This window comes from Varroa jacobsoni, unplaced genomic scaffold (genome assembly GCF_002532875.2).
Source record: "Varroa jacobsoni isolate VJ856 unplaced genomic scaffold, vjacob_1.0 scaffold_1368, whole genome shotgun sequence".
In the NCBI taxonomy this organism is placed as follows: domain Eukaryota; kingdom Metazoa; phylum Arthropoda; class Arachnida; order Mesostigmata; family Varroidae; genus Varroa; species Varroa jacobsoni.
In genome coordinates this window covers 84,366-97,170 of record NW_019214270.1, presented here as the reverse complement: position 1 = coordinate 97,170, position 12,805 = coordinate 84,366, and the positions used below count along the sequence as shown (strand labels likewise).

General features: G+C 41.2%; 2 protein-coding genes across 5 annotated transcripts; both read right to left on the bottom strand.

Moving 5' to 3' along the window:
* Positions 1–2,133: 2,133 nt before the first annotated feature.
* Positions 2,134–5,042, bottom strand: LOC111269255 (centrosomal protein of 19 kDa). 4 transcript variants are annotated; one of them, XM_086972029.1, is made up of 6 exons: positions 4,848–4,919; positions 4,621–4,657; positions 3,920–4,027; positions 3,249–3,335; positions 2,818–2,925; positions 2,134–2,368 (listed from the first exon to the last, which is right to left on the bottom strand). In XM_086972029.1, exons 3-6 carry the CDS (start codon positions 3,956–3,958, stop codon positions 2,219–2,221), a joined length of 384 nt encoding a protein of 127 aa, XP_086828155.1. In that variant the 5' UTR covers positions 3,959–4,027; positions 4,621–4,657; positions 4,848–4,919; the 3' UTR covers positions 2,134–2,218. The 4 variants fall into 4 exon arrangements, with proteins under 4 accessions (XP_086828155.1, XP_022704449.1, XP_086828154.1 ...); XM_022848714.2 differs by lacking the exon at positions 4,621–4,657 and having other exon boundaries at positions 4,848–5,042; XM_086972028.1 differs by lacking the exon at positions 4,621–4,657 and having other exon boundaries at positions 3,920–4,023; positions 4,848–4,958.
* Positions 5,043–6,278: 1,236 nt separating this feature from the next.
* On the bottom strand, positions 6,279–10,490 carry LOC147752275 (uncharacterized). The gene is made up of 2 exons (XM_086972026.1): positions 8,442–10,490; positions 6,279–8,118 (listed from the first exon to the last, which is right to left on the bottom strand). The coding sequence occupies exons 1-2, from the start codon at positions 9,426–9,428 to the stop codon at positions 6,319–6,321; spliced, it is 2,787 nt and encodes a 928-aa protein (XP_086828152.1). The 5' UTR covers positions 9,429–10,490; the 3' UTR covers positions 6,279–6,318.
* Positions 10,491–12,805: the final 2,315 nt, after the last annotated feature.

The following is a 12,805-nucleotide window of genomic DNA, read 5'->3' as shown; positions in this document are numbered from 1 at the left end:
CACAGGGTAAAGGCACTGGGCAGTAGAATTCGGCGACTAAAATTAGCTGGCCTAACGTTCGATTGCCGAGGATTCAACGGTGCAAACCAAGAACGAGAAACAACTTCTCATAGGAGTTACACAGAATTGTTGTAGCTGAATGCTGTGCGTGAAAGATCCGCTAGTTAGAAATTAATATTATAAGTTCCTATGCGCCTTATAGACGTCAAGTTCAAGCCTAGTTGCAAGATAAATTCGATTTACATCATCGAATTCTTCGATTTTCATCTTATTAGCCCATATTTAGCCAAGAACGCACATCCGATACGCGAACGACAATCTGTGTCCTATATTTCGATGGGTTTTATCTAACCCCACAGTGCTTTGAAAACTTTACTATCTGCCGTACATTGAACACAAAATAAATTATTATGAAGTGTATGTAGTCCTATGATATTGGAAAGAAGATTCCCGCATATTTCAAAAAAACTTCTTTTTCGCATTTTTAAAAGTTTTTTTTTTTTTTTTTTTTATTTATGATACACCTTCCGAAAGTGCTTTTTCTGTCCTGAACTTTAACTCGACAGACTCCTCAAAGGTAGATGTCCCCGGTAGAAAGAAGCACGTTTTCAACATTTTCTTAACACGTCCGTTTCTAACACATCGTCGAAGCCAAAACGCGGCCGAAATAACCTGGAACATTTGTATTGTGTGTGGTAATGGCGGTGTCGCTGAAAGAACTGCCCAAGAAGCCATCTCATGAGCCCTCTGGACCCAACGGGGAAACACGGCTTCACATTGCGTGCCCAAATTTTTCCCAGTATCGAACTTCACGCGGACACAATAGTCGATTTTTGCGCAGAACTGTTTTGACTATAAAAAAAAAGCATCTGTAGGTCAGCGTGAGCCAGGTATCGGATGGGTGGCTTCAGGAAAGAAGACAAGGCCTAGTATACAATCAAACCTGCATTCAAAAAGGTTATGCTTCTCGTTTGACGGGACTGCGAGGACCTGATTTACAGGAAATTGTTTCCTACGAACCAGACACTTAACCAGGCACTTTTATCTGACCCCATTGCATCGGGCCAAGTAGGCTATTTAAAGAAAGAGCTGGGGGTCTTCTAATGAGGTCAAATCATCTTACCCTAAGACACCGCGTGGCCACACACGGTACTCATCATCAAAGCTGTGCTTCTAGAATTCAAATGAGAAGTTCTGTTGCATTCTTCTTTTTATGCCGTGAATTTTGTGCCCATTTACGAATGTGGTCTTCTTCTGTTCCCTGGGATCAGCTCAAGACTTAGTTAGGAATCTTTTCCGAGATTAAACTCGCTACTTTCTAAAAAGGCAGCATATACCATTGGTGGAGGTATGGCAGAAAGTCGTAAATCATAACGTGGGATGTGTAAAACAATGATTTATTGCTAAAGTAGTAAAAAAAATTGGCATTTTCTGTGCAGCAGAAAAACACGGAAATTAGGAACTGGAACTTCTGCTTATAATTTGAAAATTGGTAGTGTCATGTTCCGTTCCGCCGTTGCAACTGAAGACTTAAGTGCACAAGTGATCGATAAACTTCATCTTAATGAACACACAGATCTACAAAAATTGGTTAAAGTTATAGTTAACAGTATTTTTAGATGTTTTACCATAAAAAGTACAGATTCGCGTGAGTTAATTTTATTAATGGAATTATCGTAACGTCCTTCAAACAGAGCATCCTACCTAAATAAGGCAAACTAATCTTCCTAAAAGTGTTCTAACACTTTCTTGTCTTAGAAAACTTAGAAGCTCACAAGAAATAAATGTTTGCCCATGCATTACCCTCTTGCAGCTGCCAAATATACGTGTATTTGTGCAAAGTTAAAGTGCAAATCTCATAAAGCGCTTTTTTATTGTTAGACGAATTAAGTTTACGCAGAGCTTTATTCTAAATTTACTAAAATTTAGAGAGCTAAATTTACGTAATCTATACAGGGAGGACATCCAGTAGAACGGGCGAGCAAGGTGTTCCCGTGAACCTTATGGGCAGCGCTCTAAGTATTGTGGACGAATGACTTCTTGTCGTACCTAATTAGCCGTGCTTTTCTACGTTCTCGTTTTGACAAAATGTTTGTTTCAAATATGCTCAGGCGATCGAGTGGGCTACGACGGTTACTTTACAATATCATAAACTATGTGTTTTTATTGAAAGCGTATTATAATAATCATTATCATTGCGATATTACATTAGTACCAGTTAGAAATCCACGACTTCATCACTGTCATTGTCCCAATCCGCAGACGTTTCAAACGTATTAAAATCCACTTCAATATTGTACGTGAAACCGGGATCACCAGGCTTCAACGCGGCTTGCTCGAAGCTCTCCGCCATTAATTGTTTCTTCACCTAGAACGTAGTCGGCCATCATTAAATACATCGGTTCACTCGAGCGATGCCAGAGCAACAAGTGACACGAGCTCCCTGATAATAATACGCATTCCGCGAGAGGAAATTGAAGATAGTTAAAGAGTTCGGAAGAAAATTTGTGCTTCGTATATGATGAAGGCTCCGATTTTAGGCTTAACATCGTCATCATGACAAATAATATCGCCGCGCGTTGTGTCTAAACTGCATCTATTTCGATATAGAGATATATGTACGCTGCGTTCGTTTATTGGCTATCGACGTTGAACGACCATACGCTATTCAGATAATTAGCCAGAGGCATTTTATCATTAGCCCTACCTACAGTAAACAATAGACGTCCGTAGGAAGCAATAGGACGTAGGTAGAAGACATGGTCCGCCGCGAAACTTACGCCGCGGCAACAGATAGTACTGCTACACTTTACGTACCTGAAGAGTTTTGTCATCTAATACATTTAAATCTTCGTCAGGGTCCAGTGTGTACCTTTGGGTCGCCGTTCGGATCGAGTCAGCAACAGAGGCCCCGTTTCGGGTCTCCTTTAAAAGTACACAGATTATGAATGATTTGTAAAGTTGTACTTGTACTGGTTGACATACGACTGACTTAAAATAATAGATATATGTTAGTATGCTTTTTGTGATCGATCAATGCCACCTTATTACTTTACCCTAGCGGTTACAAATTGAATCAAATTTAAGTTCATCGATACTAAGTACCGCGAAAGTATTTTGATAATTTTTACATCTGGGAAGTTTTATGGGATAATAATGGGTGAAGTGAAATTTTCATACGATTACGTAATTATTGCACGATCGTTACGACTATAACGCACTAGCTAACCTCCTACCTGGTAGCATACCTGTACAATCGCAAGAAGTTTCTCCATTTGGAGTATTGCCAGATGACCTAGAATCGCATGCCTTTTACACAACTCGGCAGAAATTAACTACAATAACATTATCATAGATTAAATAATGAGTTAGATTTTCTAGAGATTTGCTAATTTTAGGTAAAATTGATATCAAATTTTCAGGTTTGTCTAGGCGGAAGTGGACTTTTCGCTTACCACTGATCATCGAAGCTCTTTTTTTTTTATTTGTTACATTGCAGAGGTCTAGAATTCGGAGATGCCCGTTCTAAAGGGATTACGTTGTTTTTTTTTACATAAAAACGGATACTGTTCTGGTCTGACACGTAATCTAGATAGCATTACGATAGGGTCTTCGCAAATTTTGATACAATATTTGATATGAGAAACGCGACGCTGTATCAGCAATCATATTAAGCTGCAATAATAATGCATTCGTAATTACTTTAGATTAGATAACACATGTATGTGCGAGTCAATATATATATATATATACCTATCATCAGCTAGTTTCTTATCTTTGGTTTCCCATTATGATGTTCCTACTATTCGATGGCCCTAATAATAGACCTCAGGGCTGACCGCATTTGACTTGATTAGTTAGTTAGGAGCTGCATCAGCGTGCTTCTCTAGAGAGGAAGGAACTCGAGTTGTTTTCTGACCTTAAGATCGCTGTTTCTGTAAAGGCCCCGAATCGGCATCGTCCTCTTTCGGTAGCGTCGTTTCGGCGAGGAAGTCAACTCCTGCTCATCCTTTTCATAGACAACTACCTAGACGCAGATTTGGCGGACAAGAAAAATAGCCTGGATTATTCTGGAAAAAAATAGAGCTGTGTAATTAAAGATAGCATAGGCGCGTAGTTAATATCTATTACTGTATGTTGCTCCCATCCAGTTAGATGAATCGTGTGAATTAAGGTCCTTGAAAAGGATTTGCCTAGTCTCTGCTAGTGAACGAGGCAAATAACACTATAACGAGAAAAATAATATTACACGTATGCTCGTTCCATTGCTTTTGCCAGTGCTAGACATTTAGAGTTATGTAGGCACATTTCGGCCGCGAATCCGATATGACGTTTACCGTCTGGTAGTTTCTCTACGAAAGTAGCTTACCTATTGTTGATGAATCTTTCTTCAGTCACTTGAATACCCAACTGAGAATTAAATTAGTCCATGTGTCTAAAATGAATGGTATCCAGGCTATCTCTAACGATTTCTGTGTATAGATATATTATGCGGTTATTTAAACACAACCTGTGATATAAGTGGCTTTTTCTACGACCAGTTTCCCGACCACACTACAAAAGCCAGAGATGGTCTCAGCTTGCCACACGTAAAGATAAACACTCTTTACAATCTTCTACCTTTGTAAGAAAGCCCGCTGTTGTTTTTCACTGATTGCTGAAATTAAAGAGCAATATATGCATAGCTTCCTTTATTACACGCTAAAAACTATCAAATACACGTTACTACAGACACGAGCGTAGACTCGTACTTAAACGAGGCATCTTACACAGACATCCACATACACACACGTGTATACGTTTTGCACACGGCTAGTATACAAGAAGCATTTTCCAATTCAACTTACCAATTTTGGAGTTCCTGTAAGTATGAGGCCAACTTTCTTGACTTTATTTTTATCAGTTTTACTTTTATCAGCCATAAAGCTGTCGGCGTTAGCCCCAGAGCACAAACAGTTCCATTCAGATTCTATAAACACAGAATGTAAATCGTCGTGGTCATGTCGCTGTGTCCAGTAGGTACCGTTTACCGACGAGGCTTCGTGTGTGAATCCGTTGTCATAGCAATCACCTCACCTCATCTATCCCCATGGCCTTTCCCAAACGCGAACAATGTCCTCGCCTTCGCAGAGGCCGAAGCCGGGTTTGCTGCTGACGCACCCAGTGCGTGCCAGCTAGACGCCAGCAGACTGGTAACTTGGACCAACGTCTATCGCATACGGTTACGAAGTTTGGATCGCAAATTGGCTTGTATTCAATGGGCATCTTACGTCCGTGGTGGCTTGAAGGAGAGCATTAATAAAGCTTTTGCCTTCGAAATTTTGCAACTCTAGCACATATAAGTGATCGTCTATGCGAAAAGGGATCTGTCGAAGTCTTATCAATACTTCTCACAACAAGATATAAGAGGAGCACTTTTATTTTTTAGGCAATTTTTATTAAAGCAAATCGTCATCGTCAATAATAAATAGCAACATCTACTGCAGAATCGTTAGCACAACACTCAGTTAATAACAGGGCTTTAACAGATCTAATAATATTGACTCGTTCGGCGCCAATAGGATACTGCGCGCCATGAAAACTTAATCATTCGTTTATTGTCTAATACGATCGGGAACTTGTGTATAGTGTGAATGATATTTTCTCAAGTGAGAAAATTTGTTAGTTCGAGGTCTCAAACACCTTCGAGTTAATTTAACTTATTTTTTTGAAAAACCAGTTATAACGCGCGTACGAAGTTAGATTTTGAACATTCGTTTCCGATACGAAACAGCTAATCGGTTATTTATGTTCGGTACTTTTTCTTCCACTGTAATTCCCGTTAACTTAGCAGTTCTGGATACGCATAACGCATATGGATATGGTTTTTCAAAAGTCTTTAATCACCCCATCTCTGGAAGGTCTCTCTCCTATTAAATATTATGTGGTTAGCTGGCGTTTGGGCTATACATTTCATATTATTATAATTCGTTTACTAGCCCATAGAGCCTGCTGGATAACCAAGTTACACGGTCAACGTACACAACATCAAGGTAAACTAGCAATACAACTTATTACATCGTTGACACTTTGTCTTCGAATTTTGAACGTTGGTTCGTGATGGTCGACCTCAAGACCTATTCTAATACATTCAAAACATCTACCAAATCTAACGTATAATGAGGGGGCCAACTCTGTCCACAATGACCCTTATAATGAACCCATCAATCTATGTGAATGCATGACTTTGGAGGTGGTTGAAGTTTCTAGTTGTTTTGTTTTCTAATTGATTGACATTGCGATAATATGAGAATACTAGTCGTTATCGGTTTAATACTATTACTGAACCTGTATTCGACATAAAGGTTTTCTAAGCCATCCAGTATCCAGGGTTTCGCGAAGCCATGCTCGAAAATCCTCTGTTTCCAGAGCCTGAAGAAACTCCCCATAAAATGTCGACGCTCCGAAGCGGAAGCGTTGCTCACGAATTTCTTCAAAAAGTGCATTAGCTTCGTTAGTCATCGTTTCTTGATAACCTTCGATATGATATATTTGACAGTGGGACGTTAAACCACTAACGTGCTGTCGGGCGACGCCTCTTCGCCTCCGAAGGTCAGCCTTAGCGAACTTAATAAGCAAGTCGAGTTGGCTGCATTCCCCCAATAAGGTAGCTGTCTTCTGAATAGTTTTCTCGATGGCTGCGACTGTCTTCGTGATGGTGTCAGCCCGGCCCGTGATCTCCAGCGTAAATCCTGTAGCTTCACCACCGCAAGACCTCGGCAAGAAGCACGATGAGCCTTCATGAAGATGCAATTGTCGTTCGAGAAGATGGACCAGAATATCGATGAACACCTCGGCGCCGTTATGATCTTCAGAACTTTGATGATAGTACAATATCGTCGTGGCGTAACCGTCTTCATTGTTATCTGCCGCAGAACGATATTCGTTGACTAATCTTTCCTGTTTTAAGCGGTAAGGTTCTGGTCGTTTCACAGGATCCGTACTTGTCATTGTTTTTAGTATACGCGCGAGTGATATGGCGTCCTGAGCAGTGGCGTTGCCGTAAACAAAACATTCGATGTAGTTAGATTTTCGCATGTCAGCGAAAAGGCATTGTACCGAGTTAAGCTCGATGACTTCAGCGGCCGAGCGACACTCTCGGAGATCTAATTGGCCATCGTAAATCTGCGCGAACACATTCTCAGCATATGCTGCGTTGCTACTTCGAAGTTTGTAACTGTCCAAGACAGCCTCATGACATTCCTGAAACAGTTCGGCGGTAATTTTAAAGTCAGAAATTAGGGTGACAATTTCGTTAAAAAATCTAGGAAATTTATCGTTAAACCCCGCTATTGCAAGGGATATACCATACACCTTCGTTGATGCAGAAAACTCAAAGCCAGCATCGGCTGATTCTCGACTGCATAGGAGCCTTTCAATAGCTACGCAAGCGACCTCTGCTCGAGTAAAGCCTTTCGGTGATTCCGTCAGATCAGAGAACATGTGTACATAACAATACATCTTCGGCAGGCCAACTGATTTGAACTGATACCAGAGCCGATACGAGTTTCCTTTCTCGATAACGTTCGGATAATGCTCAAGATACATGAGCTCTTGCTGCACATCTAAACTTTGCGGCATAAGTTCATTGGGTGTATATGCTGAAAATTTGATCATGTCGTATAAATTAACTTCCGGCATGGTTGTTACCAATCCAAAATCTTCTTTCGATTTGACGTACGGAAAGATTGCCAGATCAAAATTGCCTTCGAGTATTGCACTGTAACTTCCATACAGAAGTTCCGATACCGTTCGACGAATGCATTGTTCGTCGAATGACAACATTAACCGGTCACCTAACAGACAATCTTTTGGAGCAAAACGTTGGACGGCAATACTCATCGGAGTTACCCGAGCCTGGGCCGTAACTTCGGCAAACTCATACTTCAAACGCAATGCAGTTGCGGCTTCGTCGTAAATCCAGCTTTGAATTTCATTTTTGTGAATATGCATCAGATATTGAAGTAGCGCACTTAAGATTACGTTTCGTCGTTCACTGCCGAGAGCCGTCACCATAAAGACAACTCGATATAGCTTCCAGCGACGGTTACTTTCCAATTCATTTTCTGGAATGATGATCTAATATAACAACATGCAGAAAGATCAAAGTAAGTCAACTTGTCATCCTTGGTATTTATATTGGGACTGGTGATACCCAAGGGCAACTATTACGGGTCAAGAAGGGAGAGCCTTCATATACATTTAAACTATGTTTTCGAGCATTAGGCATAATTGCAGAAGGGAATAGCGTTCTGCAAATACGTTGTTAGTTCTGAACATATATATATATATATATATACACACATATATATATATATATATATATAGGGACGTTCAGTAAAGACAGTGGCAAAAATAGGAACATTACGTATCATTTTATTCTTGACAATGTTCATACATACCTGAATATCATATACCAAACCTTCCCGCTTCAGATGGCTCAGGAGGCCACCTGGACGATTCTGTTGAAGTAAGTATGACACAAAGTAAAGTGGCTTGCAGCTGTAATCACCCAACGATTTAGGACTCAGCGGCCATGTCACAATAAATTTACCTAAGACATTTGAGTTTACTATAACAAGCTTATCAAGTAGATCTCGTGGAAACTCTGTAATATGGGACAATTCTTGCTTCACACTGTATTCTTTCAGAAAACTACCGGCTGTGAATTCACGGGCTGGTGAAGATTCTACCGAAGGAAAGATACGAGAAAACTTTTCGGCAATGGTAGCCAGCTCATCAATGCTTTGCTTGCCACTTAGTGCTAGAGAACTATGAGTTGCATTATAGAATGTTTTAAACTGTTCTTCGAGTCCAGTATCGGTAAGACACGTTGAGTCCTGTTGGAACAAGGCGAGCAACTTACTAAACGGATGAGTTTTTCCTAGGAGGCCAGCTAGAACTTCATTTTCGGAGCTTCTAGCATAAATATTAGTCAACAATGCTTTCTTGCCAGCCACTGATCCGAGCTCCCCGACTGCGATGACCTCGGCGAATTTAATTGCAGCCAAGGTCAATGCAGACTGATGCACTTCGAACCCATACACCGTATAGTCTACCCGTACATCAGGAGGATATACGGCACCATTGTTTAGTTTAATGAAGTCCTCAAATCGTGCGAATCTTTCTGAACTTCGAATAGCCTGTTGTAGCGCAGCTATTTCAAGTCCATCAGCTAATCCACATGAAACACATACAGAGAAGCTTGCCAAACGCTGATTTGTATCAGACACAATCAGACATCGAAGGCCGCGCAAATCAATCCGGCGTACATCTCGATTGTCACAAACAGCTCTTCGAACTTTATGGAACTTCCATTGCTCCGAAGCTGAACTATCCTCCATCGCAAACATCTTCCTATCGTCCGCGTTTTCCTTTTTCCTAATCATGGCTGCGCACCTCAAGCTTAACCTGCTGGACACAACTTAGACCTACGACGAGCACTGCATTTCACTGTTCCTAGTCAATGCTCGGAGACTTTTTCCTGCATTTTCATTTCTTAGACCTATTCTGCTGCTGTGTAGAGGCTTTCATTCACCGCTGTATTTTATCCAGTTCTGCGAATACGACTAATTTTCTACGTAATCTTCGCGCATCGTACACCGTTGACTATACACCTATATTTTGATGTCAATGTTGCTAAGTGTGATGTAGGCGCGCAATCCACCTTACTTTGCTGCATTTGCTATAGCCCGATTGCTCTACACAAATTTGCCGTTTCGTTGAACTTGTTTTCTGGTTGAGGCCGATCTGTTGAAATCAGTTCGGGCTCTTCGAATGTCAGTTTATGTGTCGGACCTTCCCACGCCCAACAGATGTGAACGGGCGACCGATCCGTCTGCTTGTTCTACTGGACACCTTTTCGAGTCCTGCTTCCGTCTTCGCTAACGGCAATCCGAAACTGACTAAACCAGAGCCACACCGAAGTTAGTGGTCAACGGCAGCAGTCGATCTAAGTAGATATCATAGACGTCAATAGCAGAACAGTCATAGCGTTGCCATTGTCCCCTGCCGACAACAAACCAACTACGAACCTCCTTTCTGAATGCTTTCATTTTTTTCGACCAACTTCAGCTGATGTTGGTCTCGAACTTTGTTGACTTCGGCATTGTAGCAATGGCCTCGACAGAACCAGAAACAGCATTGACAATAACATTAACCATGACTGAGACGTTGCTGTTGGATGATGGCCGAAGTAACTACAGAGCGTCGTCGTCGTCGCCGTCGCCGGTAACATTCATAGAAAGAGCGGCATGTTGATAGTTTGAAGCTTCCGAAACGTCTAATGCTGGAACTGCATCTGCAATTCTATTCAAGAGCTCTAGTGTGACACTAGCGTCATCAACATCAATAGCACCGACGTCGTCGACAACAGCACCATTATCATCACCGTTACCGTGATCTTCGCCGTAAGCAAGCACTGCTACGCTCGCTAGTTTTATTTTCAGAAGCATATTAAAGGAAGAAAAGTCACATTTTTCGTGCTTTCATCTGTATCTATATATATATAGGTTTATCCTGTCTCTATGCCCTGTAGTAGACTTCGTCTCCTACACGTTTCTGCGCTATGTATTCGATGGCAGCGTCGGCGAAGCAACGTTCGTTAGGTGGTTCACTTGTCAGCTAGGTCGCAATGGCGTTCTATACCATCGGATAACTAGCGCAGAGATGGCACCGATGACGAACTATAGTCTTCGAGCCCGCCACATTGACAACACAATAGCGGAGAGGGAGGGTAGGGCAACGCCTCCACTATCCAAGTTTCACAGAGCAAAGCGCGCATAGAGGCTGAAAAATGCCGTCCTGTAGCAAAATCGAATGAGGCATTGAAGGGAACATCGGCAGATCGGCTTTAGTTTAGATAAGATTTATAAGAAAATCTAGCACTAATTATTATCAAGTATTATTCAACGTGAATCTATGGAAGAACTGTTGAATATAGATTTTCATAGAAGATAGTAAGCGCGTTCTATAAGACGAGTTTCTCCGACTAGAAAACTTCGTTACGCCGTCAGTTGATATGTACAGAACGTACGAAGAGGTCAGTGGATCGTGGCGCAGCACTCGACGCATACCCGTGGTCTCAAATTGGTTGTGCTGCACGCAAAGACTTCCGTATAGATATAGTCGGGTCGAATATTGATCTCCGGCCAGGAAGGTTGATTGTGTGTATCTACGAGACAATTTCAGGCACATCGTCTAGTGGCTAGATCAAGACGAGGGTCTCTTCGTTATAGATGGCTTGAAAGTTTCGAAGAGCTCCCTCACGCCTTCATTCTTACAGAGGACATTGATTTTGATTACGTAGTCGGATACCATACCTCATCCTTGGCCATATTTTGTACTCGAGGCCCACTCGAACGCCGAACGCTCATGCGATAAATAATGTAAATATCACAATCTCCCTATTGAATGGTTTCCTATGCTCTTTTGGAGATAAAAAAAAATTACCGTCGACGCTGTTTCTGAACGCAATACACAATAAGATTAGCAGTGAACAATGGGTCGAAAATACGCTCTATTCTTTGTAAAGCTTATTTAAAGAGTCAATGCAATTATTACCGAAAGGCATGTAATAACTTTAGCTAACTAGATATATTTCTTGTTGTGATTTTATACAAAGCCATTTTCGCGCTGCCGTATAAACTTTGCCTATTACAGTCATTACATGTGAGGTTTGTTGTTCCGTTATAAACATTAACATTACCGAGTGATTTGTTGTTCTATTTTAGTTTGGGCTACTGATGTGTCTTGAAATTTTCTCATCTAAACGGATTTTTTTGTCGCGTCATACCTTAGCAAACTAATCCTCAAAATCCAAGGTAATATATTTTAGGTTACGTAGGACGCTGAGCTATAGGCTCCTCAAAGTTGTGCACCTTCGATCACAAAGATAACCGACGAATCCCAAATGAAAAATCAGCTAATAGGTACATAAAGTGAACTTGCGATCCACATAAAATAGGTTCTGTCTCGCCAGTGGCCGTAGACAGATGTGTCACTCAAATCCTCTTAAAGATCTAGTAGGTCCGCTACGCCGCGTTGATTCTTTTCAGTTTTCAGAAGGACCAGCCTTGGGTTACTTGCAGGACACTAAGGGCGCCCAACGATAAAGGCCAGGTCAATGACTACTCGGTTTTTAACTCTGATAATTTATCTGGTGGCTATTTGATGAGACAAAGTAAAATTACCACTTTCGAAGGACAGCTCGCTATTCTCGTCAATTTAATCATGTGAAAAGCTTGCTTTAGCGCTTTTTCCAAAATGGAAACTTCCAATGTTCCAGTGAGAGATGCTAAAAACGACTTTGCATACCTCTGTGCTTATAAGAATCTGTGGTAGTAGGCGGAAGGCCTCGGGCTGTAGCAGAAGCTTGTGATCGTGAAGGGTTTTCGTTGACGATGGTGAAACAATGTGCTTCGAACGCTGGAACAATCAAAAATGGTATACCGTTAAAGCTAAATAATAAAGGAAAGGGAGTGAAGGCAGGTAAAGGTGTAACGTGAATTTAGGTGAGTTAAAGCGGCGGATAAGAACTTAAAAAGATTGTATTACGTTTCAACTTTGTGGTATAGGGCATATGGGCGAAAGTGTATTCTTATAGTTTAACATACTTGATTTATGAACATGATGCTTATAAGTTTTGTTTTTTAGTTAAGTTACACCGAATAACAAAGCGCTCTACCGAGCACGAGTCAAACTTTACGTAATATTTTTAGGATACCTGAGCGACAACTTGATTTGACACCAATGCCTTTGTTCACAT